The 25,898-nt window shown below is 37.7% G+C and overlaps 1 protein-coding gene across 1 annotated transcript in view; it reads right to left on the bottom strand.

The window, feature by feature from the left end:
* Positions 1 to 25,898, bottom strand: part of LOC134658316 (uncharacterized) — a 222,894-nt gene that overhangs the window by 118,401 nt on the left and 78,595 nt on the right. Inside the window, exon 2 of the mRNA XM_063513947.1 lies at positions 1,934 to 2,041. Within this exon, the coding sequence (XP_063370017.1) occupies positions 1,934 to 2,041 (108 nt within the window). The remainder of the gene's footprint in view (positions 1 to 1,933; positions 2,042 to 25,898) is intronic.

Genomic DNA, 25,898 nt, shown 5'->3' with positions numbered 1-25,898 from the left:
AAAGTGGGAAAGCTGAGGTGAGGTGATCATTTATGTATTTTATTGCAACGGAATACGGTTTAAAATTGGTATTAAATGGTGCATATAAGGAAAATATTGACGTCATCTACGTCTTAATTGACTGATATTCATGTATTTTTTGAAAAATGAAAACAGATAGATACTTTATGTCTATGGAGGAATATGGTCTTCAACCTGCACATGATATCACAAATACCTACTCAGTACATATTGAGGGAATGACTGAAGATATGTTTCAATCGGCTTTGATCTAGAATGGGTATTATTTATGGCCAAAATACATAGGTAATTTGCAGGCCTGTTAGAGTACTATAGTAGCTTTAGCTTCAATTCACCTTAAATCTTTTACTGTAGCTCCCCAGACGATACTTATAGTTAGGGAGGCGAGGTAGCTAAATGGCGTAATTCAACGGCGCCGTCGAGACCTATCAAAATCGAAAGATAAAATAATTTCGAAAAGAAAAGCTCGTATGGCAAAAACCATTTTAGCGGTGGGTTTGGCGTGTACGGTTTTTCAAAAATGTTAAAAAAAACAGTTACTTGGGCATTCTCGAGCGCGTCAGATATTCATACTACGTATGCCCCGAGTGCCTCTGATAACAACGGTATACTAATCTGCCGGTTTGCGTGGTGGGGGTAGGCATATAAAGTAGTCAAAAATGCAAAAAAAAAAAATTTACTCGAGCGCGTCAGATTTTCGGAAGGGGTGTTAAGTAGGCCCCAAGGAAGCTTCCTTTAAAAAAACTGACGATTTCGGCGTGACGATAAGTTACGATGAATTTTTGAAAATGCAAAAAAAAAAAGTTTTTTTGAAATACTCGAGCGCGTCAGATTTTCATAGGGGAGGTTTATCTCGGTGTCCTGAAAGCATATTTTTTTTAATCTGACAAAAATGTTGGTGGGTTCTCTTAATCTGACCGAAAAAGGTTTTTTGGTTCAAAAAATTCCGTGGCCGCGCTTTTTATTTGGACAAAAATGAAAAGAGACCTTTTTTTGTGTAAAATAAAATTACCTTTTTTGTTTATTTAAACTTTTTTTTTGTAAAATGTATCTTTCGCGACTTATATGCCGCAACGCGTTCTTAGGAAGACGAAATGGCTCCTCCACACTTCCGGTCATGCGGAAACCGGCAGATTTTGTATTTTTAGTAAGTTTTAGATTATATTCTTCAAAATAAAAAATAAAAAAATCGCGCTCGATGCCGGATTAAAGTTTTTTTTTTTACAAGTTCGCGACCCTATAACTCGGCGGCGTTAAGGACTTATCGTCAGATTAGTTAAATTTAGTCTTTAAACACTAAAATCAACCCCCAATATCTTAATCTGACGCGCTCGAGTATTTCAGACTATCCATTTTTTTTTACTAATCTGATCGTCTATCCTAGGCGCGCGTCACTACATATAGAGCTAAATACTTTACAAGGTTGTTCTATTAGGTCTAAGGTATCTCTCATATCTTAAACTGCCACGCTCGAGTATTGCCGAAAATTCCCCTATTCGCCTCCCTAACTATTATATACCGTCAGGAACACAACACTACAGCATAAATAGCAGTACTATAATATCCTCAAAAGGAAAAAATGGAACCCTTATATTATACGATCACTCGTGCGTCTGTCTGTCTATCCGACCATTCTCCCCCCCCCCCACCCTTTGTCTCCGAAACTACTGGATCTAAAATTTAAAAAAAATACTCAAAATAGTTCTTTATCTATAGATGACAGGAAAACCTATTAAGATTATTTATTTGTTACACAACATATTCCACATGATCATACAGAGCTGGTTCCTACACTAGGACTTGCCTGTATCTTATTAGAAATGTGCAGTCAAGCGTGAGTCGGACTTAATGGACGGAACCCTTGGAACGCGAGTGCGACTCGCGCTTGGCCGGTTTTTTTTGTTTAACTTACCGAATTGCTAGTGTTGATGTCTTTGACCGCCCCCGAGTCGAGAAGGTCGACCACGGTCTCGAGTTGCCCGGCGCGCGCCGCTCGCAGGAACGCTGTGTTCGGGTCTATCTGTGGACAAGCGAGTTTCTCGATTAGGGCTCATTTAGACGACGCGAGAACTCGTATGCGAGTTTCATTACATTGCGTTATTTGATCGGTCGGCTGAATTGTTGTAACCTCAATGGTCGGCAATGTAACTAAAATCGTATACGAGTTCGTGCGCCGTCTAAATCAGCCCTTAATATTTTGAATCATCATTGTGTATTGTGTGTGTTAGTTACCACATTCTATTTCATTGGTAAATGGGATTGGCATTATTGGCAACTGTCAAAGGATTGCATAGATGGCGCCATCAATGCCATCATAGCTTGCCCCTTTTTCTATGAGAGTTGGCTTAAAAGGCTGGCATCAGAGGGCATTAAAAAAAAACAAATTTGACACAATTCTGTTAGGGATTGACAGGGCAAGCTATGATGGCGCCATCTGTTAAATGCTTCGACCGGCCAACCCCATTGCAGTCAAATCAGCTTAAAACAAAAACGACGAGGGGAACAGTGAAGAAAACGCATCAAAACAACGGTGTAAGTACTTAAAGAAATGGTTTTTACTGTACTTTAACGCCTTTCAAGTTTTGCCTTTGCGCTTAACATTTTTCCTAACATAATTTAACATTCAAAATGTGATGAAGGGACCAAAAGAAGAGTATCATGGCTTTCGATAGACAAATAAATTTAGACGGTGCGAGAACTCGCATGCGAGTTTCATTACATTGCGTTATTTGATCGGTCGGCTGAATTGTTGTAACATCAATGGTCCGCAATGTAACTAAAATCGTATAAGAGTTCGCGCGCCGTCTAAATGAGCCCTACCTAATACATTCTATGTTCATAGTTTTTCCATAATTTTCATGCAACTTTCAAGTAAGGCTGCTTCGGCTTTGCATATATCGATTACGATACGTCGTTACGTGCACCGGGAGCCGATACTGCCGATAAGAAAATGATCGGTAAGAACTGCGGCAAAGTGCCGATGTGAGGTGCGATATCCTACCCCATTAATATCTAAAATTGGGGTCGTTATGAAAAAGTTGCTACCCAAGTGGTTACACGTGCGACTAAATCGGAGGTCCTATGTTCGAACCCCTTAAAACTTACGCAGTTACCATATCCAATAATTTGACGTTCACAAATTGCTTTTTAGTTGGAAACCTGCTAAAATGTCTACAGTTGGTGAAAACTCCCCATACATGTGCGAATAAATAGGTCGCTCCCCCGATAGCCTGGAGAGAATTTTATGGCGGGTAAAGTCAAAGGCACCAGACCTGACAGCCCTCCTCCTGCTACAACGGCGTGCCTATGCGCATAGGCGTAGGCAATTAAAACTGCAATGCGATTGACGAAAAGCAGAAGTCTATGGAGAAATATGGTCGTCAACAGACGGATATGACATCACGAATACTCAGTACATATTGAGGGAACGACTGAAGATATGTTTCAATCGGCTTTGAGTTTTATAATGGGGATTATTTATGGCCAACAATGCCAACATACATAGGTAAGTTGCAGGACTGTTGGAGAACATCATGTAGCTTTAGGTAAGTCATGGGCAACCAACAGTGCAGCAAATCACAACCAGCACGCTGAGCGTTCATTATCCGCGGAAATAGTCGTAGGCTGGAAATCGAAGGTGTGTTCCAATCGCTTACCAATTCGGGTCAAGCCAAAGCCACTCGAGAGGTTAATAATGACATTTAGCTACCACCAAAGCTGATATTACGTAGCCAAGCGCTCCAAAAAGCTCCTACAGGCGTATTATGGATGGCTTTATCCACATGATAAAATGTCACTTTTTAATACCGCGGGATAGAAAGTGACGGACACCGTTTTATCACACTGTAGACAAGAACGACCATCATATTCGTACTGCATTCTTAGAAAGGGGTTATGAATAAGAAGAATCGAACTCACATCGTACCGAGTGGGTGCATTACATTTGTTATAATAGTTTGATATATCGCTATTTTGAATAAGGTAATAAATGGTATACTACTGTAATACCTAATTAACGGTATACATCGGGTCGTTTTTTTAAATAAATCTTTCAATCGGGTTACACTGGTTCTTCCGAAAAAACTCGCCCGAACTCGCAAAACATGGGAATGGGCTTATGGAGGCCGGGAAATCGTGCCGCGGGATTTCATGCAGCGTGACAACCCGACAATCCGATAAATCGTTTATTTATTTGATGCCTACTCTAATTCTTGAAGGTTATCTGTTACGCGCAGGAGGGGCTATTCGATCTGATCCGTATTACAAATGACATATTTCTGATCTCTTTTGCCATCGGTCAGTCCTCTCAGGGCATTTCGCTTACACCATAATTCACCATATAAGGTGCATTAGTAATTGGGATAACTTCGAACGCGGGATAATGTTGAAAATTGCTAATATCTACCAAACCAGAAGCCGTTTCTACTCGTATTGTAACAACAATATGCCGAGATAAGCGTTGCAGTAGCGCATGTTTTTCTAAAGTTTGTATGAGAGCAATTATATAAAGAAAGTAAGTATATATCCTTTATTGCACCAATAATTATACGTTTTACATACATGTAAAACTACAAAGAAACTAGAAAACAATAGAATTATCTCGTACTTTACTAAAAGATGCGCCCATGGTCTAATAAAGTATATTTTTATATATTATTATATTATTATACCATGGATGCGCCTAAAATGTCTGAAAAACCTATAATAACTTCTTTACACTAATTTCTTTACACGCCTACCTACTTTAGCAATCCAGACGCCTCATTCAATTCTATTAAATTATTTCGCATGGCGACTCGAACACCCGATACCCGATAAGATTAACTTGGCTTCTTTCTGCTCCCGATTTTCATTGTGAGACTAAACAAAATAACCGTTATCTCAAGACCCATAACAATTAGACGAAATCTGGGTTATAATTATACTGGTTCACTCGAGACGATCGCTAGCCTGTAGCCGTTAAGCGAAATTACACTTCAGATAGAATCGACTACAGAATCGTGATCGTTCACGATTGATCGAAACGTCATCGAGTATATAATCGATTACAATTCTGATTCGGATGTTTCTTTCTTTTTTCATTGTGAGATTGCAGGCCAATGATACTCGTATCTCTTGTTGGTCAGAAATTAAGAACAGGTTAAGAAATCAGATTGCAAGTTCATGATATCACTTAAGGTATCAGAAATTTAGAACAGGTTAACAGATCTTGGATGCTACTTACGGTTGGTACTTGCCTACTTTTTTACATTGTCATGCAAATTCAAGATGTTTGCAAGATATGAGATGAAAGTGATACCAGTAGAACGGGAAACAACTCACTTGTTTTAATTTTAAAGAGAGGTACGAGTAGGTACCCTGTGGCATACTTAATAGCGCAACTTTTGTCAAAAATGGCGATTTCACCAGCTTATGAAATTAATGCTACAAAAATAAATTATAAGTGCAATAGTTTTACAGAATATGAGTGATCTGATTGAATTGCGATATTTATTAGTTTGATATTGGATTTAAAAAGTGCGCAAATTTACTCAAATGAACTAGGTAGGTATGTATACTATACGACGAATAAAGGTACGTAAATAAAGTTTTGAATAAAAGGTAATACATGGTACTAGTACTTACAATTTGTATTAGATAATAATTTACATGTTAAGACATTACCTGCTTTCCAATCCATAAAAAATCTAGTTAAAATACCTAAATATATGTTACAACTTATATATATCGTTGTAAATTGATTATTAATTACGGTTTACTCGGAACTCCTTTTGATTTATGCACATACCTATAATTATAACTCAAGCTAATCGAATAAGATCATCTAATTTCTCTCTGATTTATTGCTATTCCAGACATAAAGACAAGTAGGTAGCACAAATAATCATCTTCAAAATATAGAATAGAAGGCAAAGGAAAACAACAAAAACGTTGGAAATTTATCGGAAACGATTTAAACCTTTTAAGATGTAAAATCTAATTTACAAATGCCGACAAGAAAATATACCAAAAAAGAAGACTCCATGTAATCTATACCACCTTAAACACCATAAATTATTATATTATCGTAACATTTCGACACCGTCATAAAAACTTAAAGTATAGAAAGAAACACTATTCACTCGACTACACGAATTATAAAACCAAAATCCATGTTAGGTATTCGTATGATTCTCACTGAAAAATATGATTTTCTTTTCACATGTAAACTATCACATAGCACTGTAATCGCTTTTCCACCTCAGCAAAGATTCACATGAGATAAATTAAACTTAAAACTTAGTTAACTTTGTAAGCTAAGCACATTGGCTAAATTAAAAACAGATACCCAGTTAGTGACACATATTTTTGACAAAACCTACACAGCTTAAAAATCGTGTAAATCTGTTCATTGCCAATTTGCCATGCCATCATTTTAAACCACACTTCAGCAGCCATTCTTTAACATATTTCAGTTTTAAAGACATCGTCTGCCTGCACCCACGACTTTTCATGTAATTCATGTTTCAAGTAGGTAAAGTAATGCGATTGACGTATCTTTCTACCCGACTTTTTTCGGGAATTATTCTTAATTTGCTAGAAAACACGTGTCCATAACTGGGTACTACAATGCTAGTACATGTTTACCACGAGCGTGATGGAGTAGACGCGGCGCTCAAGCGGCATTATGCGCGCGCCGCACCACACCGCCATGGCGGCACTCGCGGGACTGCGCGCGCGCCGGTACACTCACCTGCTTGACGGTTTGCAGTCAACTCTGTTGAGTAGGTAATAAGGGTGGTAGCTACAGCTTCCGATTGAAGACTTAGGCGCCATGCTTTTGGCGACTATCGGATGTGGCAGCGTTAATTGCAAATGCATCCTTTCAACTAAGCCGGTGTGCCCGATGTGTTACAGTTTCTTAGATTTAGGACGATGAAACAATAGTTAAGTAATAAACTTTAAGTATAATAGTTGTTGAAGATTGTTATTCAAATTAGATATATGAAAAATGTTGAAAATTCACGCAGACTAAGTCGCATAGGGCATCACGTGCGGCATGTGAAAAGCTTATTAGACTGTTTACTTTGCCATGCAGTCTCATGTACTGTATACTGGGCAGGCGAAATACAATTATGAGACCTCTAGATCAGTGGTTCCTAACCTTTTCAGTCCAGTCACCCCTATGACTAACTAGGGAACCTGATTTTACCCCTCCTCCCAATGGTAATAAAAAATTTAAATAATTTAAACGTGTACGTTTGTGGTATTGTTATATTAGGTTAGCTTATTACCCCCGTAAAATACCAGTTTTACCCCCACGGGGGTAATTACCCCCAGGTTAGGAACCACTGCTCTAGATGCTTAACAAATATGTGCAATTAGAGACCGCGTGTAGACTGGTTCATCAGAATCATCGACGATCTTGTTTGAAAACCAATTGTAATGGGACCCCTCAACAAGCTATCATGGTTGCAAAAACTCGTCTGCCGGCGATCGTAAAAATGTCGTAGAAACTAAACTTAATTGTGAATCGGCTTGCTGCCTTTAGTCTATAATTAGCAATCATTATCCACTGTCACATTTTTTGTAGACAAGGCTTCGTAGGGGAAAGCAGGGGAGGGGAGCCACGGGAAAAATCGGGTAGGTAACTAAGATGACACTCACATTGTGTAGTAACAACAATGTGCCATTTTCCATTTTTCCCGCATCCGGGGCACCGTTTTATCCATTAAGCACCTGTCCCTTTCACCGTCAAAGTCAATAATACAAGTAGTGAAATTGTAGGAGCAGTATTGGAGAGCGTAAGATTATATCACAGCCGAAAGCTAATTGAACAAGCAAAATAAAAATGAAATGGAATCCTGTGATCTGGGTTCGAATCCTGGTAAGGGCATTTATTTGTGTGACAAGACGGACGGATACGTCTTCCCGTTTTAAAAATCTGGGGTCACCAAATGGCGGACCCCGCTCCGGAACCGGACCGCCGACCTACATATATTATTTTTTGTTTAATAAACTGAAACGGACCGCGGTGGTCATTTTATTTAAAAAAACCGGACCCCTGAAGAAACTAATTGGTGACCCCCTAATATAAATGTTCTGTTTTAAGTTTACGTATTCTATCTATCGTCGGGCAAGCCGTAGGGAAGCGAGTTCTACGGATGAAATCTATTTCCTATAGGAAAGCAGTAGCAGGAGCAGTAGTAGGAGGGCAGTAGCTATAGCTGTCTTACTGATTGATAAATAATCATAGCTTACTGAATCGAATAATTCTAAAACATATCTGCGGACAACCGTTTCAACTCAACCGATTAATGTCAAATCAGACCGAAATCGACCACAACCGAGTGCTGCATCAGAATAGTACCTATATGTGCATATTTTGTAATGTGATAAAAAAATAGTAGATGAATCTTATGAAGGAGGCAAACGTGCAGACAAATCGCCTGATGGTAAGCTGTCTCCCATGGACACCTGCAAGAGACACAAGAGGGGCTTTACTAAGATCGCTCTTTTCTTGAAGGTTTAAAGGTCGTTTCGAAGATATATTAGATATTAGGTACCTACCTATACTACTTCCCTTACGAATTTGGTGCCTTCCTCTTAATTTCTTAGCTTAGGTACTGCTGTCTATGCCACTAGACGTTAAATATTATTTGTTATTTTTAACTTAGAAAAAAATATTGCGAATTATATTACCCAGCTAATTTTTGTCTACAAAGTCGATTCTGTAATAATTTACCATTGTAATATGTAAGGTATAAGTACCTAATGTTAGTTACATAACTACCATTACTCATTAGGTGTTTAAATTAAAAGATACGGCTATTATCTCCGCTCTGAATTTTAAATGCATGACAAAATGCTCACCATAAAAACTATACAGGATAAACCTAATTTAAAAATGAGGTTATATGCTTAACCCATCGATACACTCGCATTTTTATGAGTAATAAAGGGACAAAATGGACAAACAACATCGTTAAAAAGATGTGTATTAATATGTGCCTGTATGATAATACTATTACTTATTCTGTGATGATGGATAACGTTATACACGTGATGAAATAAGCGTCATTGTTTAACACCGCGCGAATGAAAGAGACAGACAGGCACTCACGGAGACAAGTGCAACCATCGTAGCCGTACTGCTTGTACCTTTACCGTCCTATTTTGGTCCAAATGTGTATTTTCGAGGGTTGGAGGGCACCAAAATGGCTATAAAGGGACATGAGTGCCTCATAAGTGTAATAATCGTTGTCGAAGTGACCATAAAATAAATCCGCATTATGGATAATCAGACGATTCAGATGACTACGTCGAAGAAAATGGAAGGTTATTTTCATTATTCCCTATAGGGGAAATTATAATTAAACATGAGATAAACTCATCTGCCGACAGTGAAATCAATTGTGCTGGTTGTAGCATTTTTATAAACCCAGATAATGGATTACATATTTAAATTATTTCTTCGTACGTATTGATTGAAAGTCCACAAATAAAACTAAATAAGATTTTACGAGTATTTCCGACCTTGCTTAGACCATACATGGCGGCTAATAAAAAGAGTTCTGATTGAATCTTAAAATTATAATAACTCGCTACAAGAAATAATCAAAATCATGTTTATGAATGGTACGTGCCTAGTCGAACAATACCTACTGTAATTGTTTAAGTTTAATATTATTATAATACAGGTTAACCCAAAAATAAGTTGATAAGTTTTTTCTGCAGCGTGATGATTGATGACACTTTTAATGAAAAATGTTTGCGTTTGTGTATCAAAGCTAAAAGAGTATATTTTGTAGATAATTAATTTTGTTTTGTTAAATGATTGTTGTTTTAATTTTAATGACATTTTGTAAAAAACGAACTAAGAAAAATATTTCTAATAATTCTTTGTCAACGTATTTTTGGGCCATCCCGTATATGCTATACCTATAGGATTCCTAGGGATGTAGGTACCCTAGGTTCAAAGGTTGCAAGGGCGTATAATTGTTTTCCATCGTATTTTCTCGGAAATGTTCGTATTAGTCATGTTATTTCAGTCATTCTCGGTACTTTTTGTACCGAGACCGTCTGAAATAGCAAGACAGGTTCGTACGTTTCCGAGAAAAAACGATGGAAAGTAATTATGCACTACATTCTGTACCTGTCTCTGTCTATCTTAAAGCGTCAGTACCTAGTACAGTCGCCATCAGATATATCGGAGCGGCCAAGGTGCTAGGTACTAGTGCAAGGTGCACAAATATCTAAACAAGCGCTCTAACGCCTTGACAATAGAGGCCTGTTCAGATATTTGTGAGCACCTTGGCCGCTCCGATATATTGATGGCGAGTGTACCAACATCTTTTTGCTCTAGTGTTGGTCATCTAACTAGTCGGTGGAATTGCAATTGCACTCTGAAGATTGAGAATGATGCATCCTTCCTTCAGTTTGTGTCGCTCTTTTAAGGTAGTTTTGTGTTATATCCTGAAAATACAGGAATAGAATACTCGAGGATGCGAGACACTACTATAAATACGACATCCTAAACCTTGAATAAACATCAGTAGACTATTAACACATTCATTGCCACCCAGCCAAACAAGACATCCACGCCAGGCCACAAAAATGTCTTCATATAAAGGTGTAGTACAACGATTCCGCGACTATAGGGTCGTCCGGCCTGGAAACGAAATCATAAAATAGTCGGGTTTACGGCAAAAAAAAACTGCTATTCTGCATTGCTTCTTACCTTTTCAAAGGGCCTAACTTCGATTGGCATTACATAGAAAGTTTACTTCATGACCACACGTGTAGACGTGTGGTAAGTAGTAGGTATACTTATAGTATGAGACAGATCGTATCTACATAATTTACTACGAAGTTCGATGTTCAAATGACAGGGGACACAAACATTACAAAAATTACTTTTTCTAGGTGATTATTCGTAAAGGAGCGTTATCCTAAACGCCGTGATTCGTGTCAGGCTCAACAATAAAAGCAAAGAAAACTCGATCACCGACCAACCGTTCTTTTGCCTCCGATTGTAAAAACAACCAAACATTTTGATGTCACCCAACCTAGGGTCAGTTCCTATGCACATTATAATAAGGCCTAGTTTGGAAATAAATTAGATTATTCAGCGCTAAATAGTATTTGCCTGTAAGCATGACCAAGCGGTCTGCTCGGCGGCGGACCAGAACTATCACTTGTTTTGCTTCGCCCTACAAATCCACTGCATCTATTTTGAAAAGGGTTTATGAGTTATAGTTACATCTACACTTGAAACCTTTGTTTATTAAATCGGAATAACGAGCCAATAAGGGCCTGACCTGATTGAAATTTTCGAGGTTTAACAATTGCTAGTTCATTTCATTTCAATTACCGATAACGGGACCGTTGTCAGATTAGAATATGAATTTACACTTTCACCGTTGCAACTGCTGCACGGCCTAGTTTAAACTTCTTGTAATAGCCAGTTGCTAACTAACTTGGAAAAAACTATAGCCTGTGCACGTGAGTTTATCCGCTTAGTAGTCGTAAGTTTAATTTTTGACTAAGTAAGCAACCACTTTGGACTCTAAATCAGCGGCTCGTGAACCTGTCACTTGCGGCCCGCGAGCCTCCCTGGCTATTTTGTATGTAATATTGACAAACGACAATGTCTGATAAAGTCATAAATATTAACAAAGTACGGCCCGCGTCAACTTCGTTAACTACTATGTGGCCCTTGGCTGCTAAAAGGTTGCCGACCGCTGCTCTGAATTACGACATTTTTGACTACAAATCAATTTATTTTCAGTAACTTCTTTAATACGTATCATCATCATTCAATTTAATGTATACAAACACTTATTTGACTTATTTCCCTATATTTATTTATTTATGGCGTTATTCATAAACGACTGCTAACTTAATCAGTTGATGATCGTCGTTTGTCCCTATCCGTCGTTATGCTATAGAGAGGGACAAACGACGATCAGCAGCTGATTAACTTAGCAGACGTTTATGAATAAGGGGTTAAACTTTATTGCACAAAAGAAAACTTATCGTACAAAAGGCGAACTTAATGCCAAAAACATTCTCTACCAGTCAACTTTAAGGCAAAGCAGAGAGATTGTGGGAGGAACTACACCAAAAATAACTTAAATAAGTAAAGTAAATTGAGAATATCAGCATCGTCGTCATTCCGCAATGCAGCGCGGCACCTAATCGATTTCTCGTTGCATCCAACTACATACCACTTTTCAGACAAAATTTTAAAGATTTTGTGTCATGGATATGGACTTTTCTTCAAGCCTTTCCATAACTACATGTTGGCAGTAAAATCTATAATTTTCCTTATTACTTTAACCAGTTTACCCCAATGTTGCGTTTTGCCTTTATTAAGAGCAACGGTCACGTCGGTCACCCGCTATATTTAGAACTTCGTGAAACAAATAGCAAAATTGACGGAATATCAGCAGTCACGCAAAGACATAAATCATATATCGAACCTTCTAGAGCTGAATTATTACAGGTGGGCCCGAAAACAGGCCAAAGGGCAGAACTTCTACTCCATTGGGATTACATTGGGCATGATGTTTAACTTCAAACAACATTTTACCTAGGTATAAGAGTAACTAAAATGGATTAAACTAGAAAATAAATAATACCCTTACGGTTATGTATTACCGTAAGTTACAATAAAAAACTCTATGTCTTAAGGAAAAGTTTCATTTCCACAAGCCAGAGATGTTAACATCAAGTCACCTCCGTTCCTCCTTGTCCTAATCATAGTATCCAGCATGCTTAATTGCAAAATTAAACCGTATGTATTATCAAAGAGAATCTGATTTGGTTTGGCTGATTTAGGCTCATAAGCTGCCTTATTAAAGCTGGAACAGAGCCTTCAAATCAGGTTAGGGCGGATGTAGGTCGGGATAAGCGGATTATGATTGCAATATCAAATGAAATGCAGGTTCGCATAGTGGTTAATAGGCTCAATTTGAAAGTGACGTAATGCCTAGGGCAAGAAGAGATAAGTTACCTAATTAATTGCAATAATGTTTGACCAGAAAATCAGTGGCACCACTTGGCGACGAACAAAAGTCTGCATAGCCTCTTCACATACGTTTTTAGCAAAGGTCTTGAAGACCGGCTTACTCCATAGTAACCCGGTCTTCAAGACCATCATATCACGACCCTCAGCACTGATGTCGATGATAAAGCTAAGCGTAGCTTTTATGTAAGTATATAAGAAATTAAAAATAAGCATCGCAAAATAGGAAAGAAGTATTAAGTAGTACCTGAAATTGAATTAATCTAAGTACATTCTTCGTTAGTTGAATAGAATCAATCATACGTAATACGTAATAACACCTACAGAAAATTTTGTAAACATTTTGTTAGTTTTCAAACGTTTCATTTCAAAAGCTGCTCAGTGATATTCAGTATCTACTATTTAGTTATGTTATGAGTGTTAAGTATTTGAATTCCCATTTTATTACAGAAATTCCCTAAAGTGCGCTGGAACACGAAGCAATTTGTAGAAAATGCATTAACGGTGTGGGCGTGCCGTGTTCCAATTTTGTTGTGACAACAACACTACTGAAAGAAAGGGTGAAGGAATATGGTGCAATATTAATTCACTTTATATTTAAATTAATTTTTAACAAGCAGAAACGTCTGCGAACGATGCTTTAAGCTTTGAATAAATTTAAAAGTGGAAAAAATACTGCCTTGGGTGAGACTTGAACTCACGGCCTCTGGATCTCATCCACGGCACGCTCTCAACCAAGGCAGTCATTTTTACTAGGCATATTAAACTAGAAGATTAGGTAAATATAAAAAAATTAAAATCCCACATTTTGGATCCTAAATATCATAATACAACAAGATGGTCAGAATTATATGAATCCTTTTTGAATAAATGTTTTACTTAAGATAAATATCCAAGAATTGGGTTATAAACTATAGCTGGTCAAGCAGATCTTGTCAGTAGAAAAATGCGGCAAATTTGAAAAATGTAGGCGCGAAGGGATATCGTCCCATAGAAAATTTGAATTTCGCGCCTTTTTTTACTGACAAGATCTGCTTGACCAGCTTTATGTAACAAAGTCACCTACCAACATGAAACACTAAAATTTGCTCTATCATACAGCTTATAAGAGCTATCTAAAGGATGAAAGCACTTAGTATTCCAGTTGTGTCCGCACCTCCGAAACAAAGGACTGCTGAATATGGATCTAGCTCTAGTTAGTTCAGGGAGGCTACTAGATTCCTAATTAGTATTGTCTTCGAAGATACTGTATCTATATTATCGCGAAGAGCGACAGCGTCTATTGTGCGTTTCAATATTTTCTTAATTTACTTTCAAGTTAGATTGAGAGCTTCAAAAGTAGGTATAAATAAGGCAATCCTACTAGCAGCAGATCGATTTTATCGTCAAGATAACGCTGGTTTTATCGTCCAACGTCGATTCGCATTTTTATCGATTGTCACCTAATTATCTAATATAAAATGAGATGAGAGTGAGAGAGAGATAACTCTTAAAATGGTTTGCTATGGCTATGGACGTCTTGCTCCGGAGGCATCTGATGCAGACGGGCTAGGGAATGACATCTATTGACGCAGAGATTGCAAAATCATCCAGTTTGAGTATATACTCGTAAGTAATATTAAGAGCAGGCACCTAAAACCAAATTGAGATTTTTTTTTCGGGGAATTCCGGGTATCTAAATCAAGAGTGAATCAAAGATAATGAAAAAACTAAAAGTACATAGTAATTAACTGGAACAGATCCCTGAAAGGGATATTCGCCTTTGTGATCATGTTTTATGTTTATTTGTGTAAAATACTATATACTACTTTAGTAGGTAATAACTAAAATTGACCTTCACCCTTTTGACTCCTCATTTAGCAACAGGGAATTCAATGCATCATACTTTAATTGGCCGGGAAACCTAATGTTCTAATTTATATTACATGCCTGCACCCACGCCCACGCGCTCTGACCTGTGCAATCAATTTCACACTTGACCACTAAAGTTCAACGATGCGATATGCCGAATTGTCAGCAGCTATATGGTAGAAACATTTATTTATTTAATCGTATGGTATGCATAAAGAAGGACAATCAGAGTATAGCTTTGAGGTCGCTAATAAGCCAGGTAACCAACTCAGGCGGGACTGAGTCCAAGTCTTCAGCTGGTCCAGAATACGAGTGAAGGGGACAGCGTTGGAATATATGATCTGTGGTCTGCTCTTCCTGACCGCACTCGCAGAGTGGAGAATCTTTCCAACCTCATTTGTATGTCAGAGAATTACAGCGGCCATGCTCGGTTCTTAGCCTATTTAGGCGACACCAAAGTTTGCGAGGGAGGTTAAACCCTTTTGGTTTTTTTGTCGGGTCGGTTAACAGGTAGAAACATGCCTGAGTTCAACTGAGATTTAATTGATTAATTACACATATTGGCTATGTACTAGTTGCGAAGTGTGCAATGTGTGCATGTGGATTGGGAACTATGACAATATGACAATATGGTAAGTATTTTTATATCCTTAGCTTTCGGAAGCAGGGAAGACAAATTAAACCTAAATCTAAAAGGTACGGACACGAGAGTAGGTACGATACATTCATAAAATTATCCGATTTCGATTCAGATTGATTATGATTCATCAATGGCTAACTTTTTATTAATGAAAAGTTTGGTAAGTTGTTCAACAAGGTAAAGAAACATTACACGCTTCATAAAACCAAGTCCTTTAGTTTATAGCTTCAGCAACGATGTAACCAGTAAACTTTTCAAGTTTACAGCCATTTGGATTCACAAACGTTTGTGTGTGCGTAATTAATTAGCGTCCTCGGTATGATCTACGACTTCTGTATAATAAGCGAGTTAGAGTTTCTTTTAGGAGTGTTGCCAATTTCGCAAAAAACACATAAATGGAATTGCAAATGAGAGTCTCTTGAAAGCAAAAACTTTTGCTTAAGAACTTTAGAACTTAGAACTCGAGACTTTAGAAGCGGTGATAAATATTTCTATCAAATAAATAGGAACTTATGTTGGCAACATAAACTAAATTGCCATGTTAGGTATCTTTCTTTTAATCAAAGTATATGGTATCGTCTTGGGTCGTCCCATTCGTTTTTCGTCAAGTTCTTAAATTAGTCCTATTCTGCTTTCGTCACCCATTCTACATTCGTCACAATCGTCGGTGGCTTTCAATGTAGAAGTATATCTAGTTTTATGACAACAGCAAAGTGGTACCTGCCCATAATCTATAATCTAATATGATCAGGAATAGATTACTATGTAAGGGTACACCTACTTACCTATTTTAGAACCGAAGATATTTTTGCAACTGAAGATTATTTCATTTTGCTGTTAATAATATTTAAGGATATTTAGGATATCGACATAGGTACATATAGTTAGTCACTTATTGCATCCATATTATATAGACTTGGACCATGCTAAGTTTTCATGCCAAGTGATACGTGAAATATAGAGATTATTGGGATATGTATGCATTCTCCTTCTTACTTACAGTATGTATTGTATATACTTTATTGCACATAGAAATAAAAACACGAGAAACACAATTACAGAGTAAATTAAATACAACAAAGGCGAACTTATCCCTGTATGGGATCTCTCTTACAGTCATGGTTGTGCAAAGTTTGCGTGGTCACAGTCTACAGATCTTAATAACTATTCGGTACCTACATTCAGAGATAAGATTGAGAGCAACCTAGGAGAGGACCAATACGGATTCAGGAAGCAAAAGGGTACTAGAGAAGCAATACTGGCATTGAGATTGACCTTAGACCGACGATTAGATATAGGCCAGAATACAAGTGTAGCCTTTATAGACCTGGAAAAGGCTTTCGACAGGGTGGATTGGAAGCTGATGATGGGCAGACTAAAAGAAATAGGTTTAGACTACAGGGACCGAAGGATAAAATATGAACTATACAGACAACAAGAAACGATTATAGAAGTAGAGAATGAAAAGGGAATGGCTAAAATAAAACAGGGGGTAAGACAGGGATGCTCATTATCACCACTCATATTTAACGTATTCATTGAAGCAGCAATCCTGAAGGTTTTGGATTCGGTGAAAGAGCAGGGCATCCAAATAAATGGAGAGAGAGTATTATTTGTTAGGTTTGCTGATGATATTGCAGCCTTAGCTAATAACAACATACAATTAGAGAAGTTGGTAAATACAATGGATAAAATATTTAGAGAATTTGGTCTAAAAATTAATAACAATAAAACTAAATTCATGGAAGTGTCTAAGATAGGTAATATAAAGAGTGAGCTGAAAATAAGGGGAAGAAATATAGAACAAGTCAAAAACTTTAAATATTTGGGAAGTATCATAACAGAAAACTCAAGATGTACTCCAGATATAAAAGCAAGAATTGCAATGGCTAAACAGACCTTCTATAAAAAGAAAAACCTATTTAAATCACGTATATCCTTAAACATAAGGAAAAGATTTATGAAAACATATATATGGTCCATCGCACTATATGCATGTGAGACATGGACGCTAAATAAGAGAGATCAAAAATATCCACAAGCATTTGAAATGTGGTGCTGGCGAAGGATGGAAGGAATAAAGTGGACGGAAAGAGTGACCAATGAAGCCGTCCTGAACAGAGTGAATGAAAAGAGAAGTTTAATGGACATTATTAAAAATAGAAGAGGAAAAATGATCGGCCACCTGCTACGACACGACCACTTCATCAGAAACATCATAGAAGGGAAAATAAATGGAAGAAGGAGGGGAAGACCAAGAAAAAGTTATATGAGCCAAGTGAAGGAGCATGTAGGGGCCGTGTCGTACCAGGACGCTAAAGGGCTGGCTTCGGATCGACCAAGGTGGAGACAAATTCATCACACTGCACCGACAAGAGCCCAGCTCTTAAGTTGAATGATGAATGATGACCTACATTCAGAGTCATATTGGCCATAAATATATGGCAAACGCCCGGTCTGAACTTTATGTCAGAGATCTTGAAAAGCTAGTTTAGTCGCCGGACGCAAAACGGAAAACTTTGCAGCGCTTTAAAAACTTTGTTTAGTTTCTTTGAACTGCAGTAAAAGAGAGCTTCTCGTCAGCTCGTCACTAATTAAACGATGCCACTGCAAAGGCTTTTAATTAATCTCGTTTATTTGTACACCAGCTCTTAGAGCTGCTACAAACACAGCAGAAAGTGCTTGAGAGGTGGAGCCGGTTCTGTTCGAGACTTTATAAAATAGAACAGCGGTATTTTTACTTTTGCTAATATATTAATTAAATTTAGCTTTCGAACGCTCGGTTGTTGGTAAATGGTAAGTATAGATTTAAAACCTTGCTCAATGCGAATCAAATATGAGTATAATATGACATCATGAGTCAAATATGACGTTACACAGTCCCTGTTCTCAATTTTTTCAAAAACGTAGTATCAACCAACTCCAAAATTTAGAATGAAGATATTTTCACGTAGTCGGCATCGGCATAAATAATGCTGTTTAGGTAACAAAAATGTGTCGACACACACTAATTATGCTTATGTCAACTTTAAGCGTCGATTTTTTGAGTTGACATCTTGTTGCAAAATGAATGTGGATTGACTCATTATTGCTTATCAGCATCCGTTTATGTTTCCGAATTTCTCCAAGACGACAGGGCTGATTTAGATATGTAATTGATTTTTTGGTTACTTCATAGTTGGTCCCATAGTCATCAATCAGGTAGGGACCTGATGATCCTGGAGACAGCGAAAGAACTCTTCAAAAATATGCCCACTATTTTAATTTACCTATATAGAAAGCAAATTTTTGTGTATTGACTAAGACCATCAAACGGTGTGGAAAACTCTGTATTAAAGATTATATCCACAGCCTCGATCAGTACCAAGCTGTCAAGTCACGGGCCGCTACCCGCGGTCAGGTTTCGTCCCATGGGTATCGATGGCAGCGCCGCGCGTGTCCGGTGTCCGATATTACACCTGCTTGCGAGGAAGTGCCCTACATTATTGAAGCTGGTGAAGTCGGAAAACCATAATGTTGCAAGCACTGCAAAATAAATGTGCTAAGACAGATGCGTTTCAGTGACAGAAATAGGTAGGTATATGGTAGGTAATGCGGTGGACAGACCAAATTCGCTCAGTCCTTGGTGTAACGCTCTACGGTGCCCTACATTCGGCGACAGATAGAAAGAGGTGGCGGCAAATTGTCAAAGAGAAGCTGTTCCCTAGAAGTGGCCACGGCCCTCACTGATGAGGAAACCGATGCAAGGAGGAGGTAGGTAAACGAAAAGAGTTCGCGGTAGAATATTTCATATTATTCGGCAAAAGCGGCGGATCGATTTTCACCCACTGATTTTTATATTTTTTATATGGCTTGCGTACAAAAGCACGAGGAAGTGGATAGTGCATCAGTGGCTAGTAGTTAGGATTCAGCTCTTGAACGTATGAACTTAGGTATAGACGAAATCAATTGACTAACAACTAGAACAATTTCCAAACCGCCAGCATTACTGGATAGTGCATCAAGCGCGTGCGTGTGGTCTCCCCTGTGCCTAAGGGCTCGTGTTCAGAGTGTATTAGTGTTATTTTTGATTATGGATAATAATTACGAAATCGTTATCGGCAGAGTTACACTGTATCATCAGAAATAATGGAACAATATCCCGAATTACGGACCAGATGGAAAATGCGAGTTAATTAATAATGCATGCGACGATGTGCGAGTAACCTCGCCCTTGCGTTTAAAATATAGGACGTGTTGGGTTACATCACGCGGGGTCACAGATATACAAGAGATACGCCACTCTGGGGAACGATTAACGAATTACTTTCACGCGGATGTCCATCATTGATCGTTATTTATTTCGCTAAGCTGATTATGTGCGAAGTGCTTAGTGAGAGAAATAAAAGCGATGATCGCGCTGGACGTGGCCATAATATGAACTTTTGTCGGATACAATTTTCTCGATAACCGTGAATTGTAAATAAGCAATTTGCCCCATATGTCTATAGCGCAATAGTGGCCAACTGGTCACACCGGCCATTCGCGAGCCGGGCATATACATGTAATGTATTTATGCAATAAACGACAATAACTTTCGAAAAAATGTTTTAATAAAAATTCGAAGAAATTTAGCTTTTGATGCTTTCAAATGTTGAATTAATAGCAATGAACAAATGCAATGAAAACAACCGTGTTTACAATATTGTTATTTAATCTATAGCAGGGTGTCAAACCCACTCGCGACGAGGCCTTGCAAATATGCTCGCCATTTACGCATGTTTATTAATTAAAAAGGAAATTAGGGAATGTTTAGGAAATATTAACCTCATTTTCATTTATAATTTAGGGTTGAGTTTCGCTATTGAGGCGATTATCGGCTTTTCTCATTTGGCTCTGTCACCACACACCCGATTTATTCTTTATCATATCAATGACGTAAAAGCATCATGGAGGACACGAAGCTGAAAATACACAGAAATACGACACCTGAGCCCGTACCATGAGTCACTGACAGTGTCAAAATGTACATATACGCTATCGAGAACGTAATTTACTTTGTATACATCTCGTTTGCACTTATATGCGAGTACGAGCGAGATGTATAGAAAGTAAATTACGTTCTCGATGGCGTTTATGTCAATGTCAGTGCCAAACTGATGGTAGCCGTACAGGATGAAAAATCGAAACGGGTCATAAGAGGGAAAGTAGGTAGGTCATAGGAGGGTAGGTAGGTGTAGGTAGGTAGGTAGGTGGGTATTCTTGGTAGGTGTATAGTGGTAATCCTATCTTATTAAAATGTTTAGAGTAATATATTATGCATGCTGTGTTCACCTGTAATTGGTGGCGCAATTATAATTTAATATTACGCAAGTGTGTTAGTCTATAAGTTGTTGTTGCCACTGTTGGTGAACCTTAATAAAAAATAAAATAATAAAAAAATAAAATAAATAAGAGAAAAATAAAGTTTTAAGAAAACATGATGTCGATTTTTGAGAACAGAAAATTGTGAAGTCGTTGTTCCATCTTATTTGTAGTTTTAATAAGATAACTAACGTATCTAGTTATGTATGCAGCTAAAAAAATACATGTTTACTCATATGCAGTTAAATCAAAGCAGTTTTTGCTAAATCATAATATTAAACTAAAGAGAGTTTGCGAAAGTTAAAAACAATTTGTTTCCACGCCTCATTGCAGTGGAAACTGCAGGTGCTTTTATTTCCTCTTAACTAAAAAGGGCATAGATTTAATAAAATTCACAGGCTCATAATACCTTTTGTAGTTGCAGTACTTATGTGGAAATGGGAAAACTAGTCACACGGTAGAGTAAATATTGTAAGTATTTTATAGAAATGGGTTTAGAATGTTAATGTTGTACGTAGACCGCTTCCTTCCTATATCTGTGGTAGACCGGTACTGTTTGACGCGTTTGTAGTCTGATTAGACCTTAGACATAATGAGCGTATGTTCGTCAAAACGATGGCAAACCTATGAGAACATTGTTTGATTTTATCTCATTCAAATGCGTTTTAGTGGAAGGTTTTTTAAGGAAAAAATCACTACATAGTATAAAACCAAGTCGCTTCCCGCTGTCTGTCTGTCCCTATGTATGCTTAGATCTTTATAACTACGCAACGGATTTTGATGCGGTTTTGTTTAATAGATAGTGATTCAAGAGGATGGTTATGTATAATTTGTTAACCCATGCGAAGCCGGGGCGGGTCGCTAGTATAAAATAAAATAGGTGTCAGTAGAGCAGGAGTATAATTATAGGAGTAAGTAGTTTCCACTTTCATTTAAATTAAATTAAATCGTTTCCATCAACAAGAAATCGTTTCGTCCTAAGGATCTTCTAAATTATAAATATATTTTTCATCTATCTAACGCTTGACTCATGTTTCATGTCTGTATCTCGGGAAATTTATACTAGCTGTCTTTCCCTTCGATGAGGTTAATCGTTATTCTACTTAAAAAAATAACTTCTTATTCTTTGGAGAGATGTCTCAATACTCTTAATGTAGGTACCTAAAAGAGCTTTCGAACAAAACTCAAATCACTTCGTTATAAAAAGGCATATGTATGTATAATAAAATCATGGTTATTTTACGTCATTTTAAAACACTGTCGAATAACCTACTCATAAGCCGAACCGCCGGACCGAATCAGCCTTCCACTGCGTCTCACGAGCTAAATTACTTAATTGGCCCCTTTTGATGACGCCGGGGCCCACGACCCATGATTTAACACTTAATTCCTGCCTTCTGACATTAGTGTGTACCGCGATTTCGTTCATTCTAATTGCTTTCGTTAAGCTCGTTGATCGTTAAGATTTTAGAAAGAGTTACGGGTTATTAAGTCTGCTTAGGAACGCTTTTTCAAATATCATGAAGATTCCTTTAATAACGAACATTTTGTAGGAGGTGAAGCTCTTTGTAAGGTGGTGTAGCAAACATCAATTCCTCGAACAATAAACAACACCTAACATGTTGACATGAGAACATCGAACTTTATTATTATTGTTCCAATTTGTTTCTAATGTAATCTATACGATTTCGTGTCAATAAACCTAACAAAGCCATACAATACACAGCCTTTTTCTACGTTACTGTACACGCCTACTGATACGCTACGACGAGAACGTGTGTATTTGCTATAAATATTATGTAAGGCGTTACGTATTTCATTGTCCTCGAGCTTCAGCAATCGTATTATTTATTAACTGAGTTACTTTGCTTGTTTGTAATTTGAATTGCTAAGTCCCTTTACAATAAATTCCTTTACAGACTGTTAATGTGCGTGAAAGGCGCCAGTCTCCTGAGGAATCGTTCCTAAAATACGGGTCATTACCTCACCACAATGTCGCAATACGGCGACATTAATAGTATACTGTGTAGGTACTACTACTACGTGCGTTCATCTTTTTCCGATCACACGGCAAACGTTTCATTATGATAGCGCCTGTCCGATACAGTCCAAGTTACAATTCATTATCAACAGAACTTACATATTATTGCTGGTCGATATTAACCACCGCGCCAGCAAAGTGCTTCCTCAATCGATTGCATGAAACTTTCATTAGACAACAACGACCGGACAGCGAAAGACAAATAGGAAACTAGGTTAAGTAGGGGATAAAGGCACCGCGTACCTTGTTTCACAGGCAAATGAGATTTTATGTAAGGAGATAGAGAATGTAAACAAACTTTCAGGGATTCAAAACTATTTTGGTTTAAGAAATGATTGTGATCGTGACCGTCACTGAACACATCAACTATTTATTAAACAGGAATGAGATTGTTCACAAAATGGCGACCCAAGTGTTGACAAAAATTCCCTCCACAAATGTACAAGAAGGGCTACAGTACGGAAAAATGGCGACGGATTGTAAAGCTTGCTACCGACCCCGCATGTCATGACGGCCACGACCACTCTGACAAGAGTGTGACGTCAAAGAAGATCTTCAGAATATTCACTTCTTACCAATTGTCTTCCGGCCACATCTGGCTAAGTATTTAATTTCAAATATGCAATTATGCAGTTACATCTTCCAGTTCCTTAACTATCGAGATCTAGATCCAATTTCTCGATAGCCTGATGATTGATTGTAATTCCTGCGACATGACTGATGAATGTGATGAACGTGCCTCCGATGGATCGCGGAAATTACTGAGCAGTAATTAATTGACTGCATTGACAGTTGACATCCTTTAACTGCTGATTACTAGATGGCAAATAACTAAAAATTGTAGTAAGCCGCCGAGGAATATAATATCCTTAAGTATTTTGTAATCTTCCTTAAGTATTTTGGAGTCTTTTGTAATCAAAGAAATTGAGTCCGTACCCGAACCTATTAGGTAGGTACATATTTAATTTAAAAAAAGTTCCATATTTTATGGGTTTTTTATCGACGAATTATTAGCCGATGGTAGCATTTATTTGTGTGATGAACACAAATATTTGTTCCTGAGTCATGGGTGTTTTGTATGTATAATTGTATATAAGTATGTATTTATCTAAGTATATTTATCGCGTCACCTAGCACCCATAGTTCAAGCTTTGCTTAGTTTGGGGCTAGGTTGATCTGTGTAAGATGTCCTGTAATATTGATTTATTATTTTATTTATTAATCTTACCGTCTTTCGTATTGTGTGTGTGGATTAGTATATTACCAGACATCTTAAAATTAAACTAATTTTATGTATTATTTTGTCTGTTTACGTCGAAACAAACAAGTATACAATCAGACAAAGTTTATTTACACCACAGACGCAACAGTAACAGCCCCTCGCATTTGTAATTGGGTCAGAACATGCACAGCCTGTGCTGTTATTGCCATCACATACTCACAACACAGCCTCAATACAACCATCATGTTCACTACATAGTATAAAACAAAGTCGCTTCCCGCTATCTGTCCCTATGTATGCTTATATCTTTAAAACTACGCAACGGATTTTGATGCTGTTTTTTATATTGGATAGAGTGATTCAAGAGGAAGGTTTATGTATAATTTGTTAACCCGTGCGAAGCCGGGGCGGGTCGCTAGTGGTTTATATTCAAATGGTCCCCGTTTACGCGCTTGCGCGTTTATGCGCTTTATTCCGCGCAATATTTGTCGTTATTATACTCGAAGCGCATTCGAAATACGGGTCACTTGAGGAGAATCTTCAATAGGGCTTATATCTCTAGGAACACCATACAAAAATAAGCCCTATTGAAAAGACACTCGTCAGCTCATCACTTATGGAATATCACTCGATGCTTCGATCGATTACGATGATACTCAACAGGCAGGGCCTTCCTACCGCGAACGTAGAAAATTGAAACCTGGTTTTTTGCCTCTCTTTTGCTCAAATATGTAAGAGCGATGGAGATGCAAATATAGAACTTTTGATACATTGCGTGGTACTCTCTGCTCGCGCTCGCGCCGCAATGACAATACTGGTCCTGATTTACTGCAGACGAGGGTTACTTTCATCGGCAATTTATCGCGTCATTCTATCTAAAGCTTTCAACTTTGCTATTGCAGTCTTTTTTAATTTCAAACCCCGCCTTTCTTGTAAAAATAAAATATATACTCTATTTATTTGGCGTTTGCAAGAAAAGAATAGACCCTGCGTGCGACAAAGCATATAATGTGACGTTCAAAACAGTAACGTCTGCGAACGATGCTATTAAGCTTAAACACAAATTAAAAGTAGAAAAATTCACTGTCTTGGGACGGACTAGAACCTGGTGGTCGTGGGTCCAACCCAATTACCCAAGAAAGTGAATTTTCCACTTTTATTTTATAAGCTGAAAGTCTTCAAGACTAGTTTTCAAAGCAAAATGTATTTAACCTGACATTTCACGGTTACCCTAGAATCTAGATAAACCCTGACATCCTATTTGCATCTAAATAAGTTCCTAAGTCTAGCCACAATAACAACAAGCCCTATAACTCCTATAAGGCACACGTGTAAGTAATCAACAGTGTTTACAGAGGCACTGAAAATAGAAGTGAGTACCTACCATTATTATAGAACCGTTAAAATAAGCTCTTAGATTACTTTGTTTAGATTCCGCATTTATCGAACAGATTCTAAGAAAAAACATACAAGGCTGAAAAATATGATGGAAAATTTCTTGCATTTCCTCGCAAATATTCTCGATAGAGCTTAGATGGCTAACATAAGTATACTTTTAAGATATCCCTGATAAGAAAAATCCATTGAGGATAAATTCGGGTCGTGAGAAGGCCAGTAAAGGCTACCGCGTATAGTTAAAAACTTGCCTAGATAAATACAATTTTAATGTTTTGAAAATAAAGATTATAAATGCAATTGAATAGACGGCATTTTTGTATTAAGGCCACTGGGTGGGCAAACTTTCTTGATGAGGGGCCAAAAATTCAAGAAA

Source organism: Cydia amplana, chromosome 22 (genome assembly GCF_948474715.1).
Source record: "Cydia amplana chromosome 22, ilCydAmpl1.1, whole genome shotgun sequence".
Taxonomy (NCBI): Eukaryota; Metazoa; Arthropoda; class Insecta; order Lepidoptera; family Tortricidae; genus Cydia; species Cydia amplana.
This window is presented reverse-complemented; position numbering and strand designations above follow the sequence as displayed.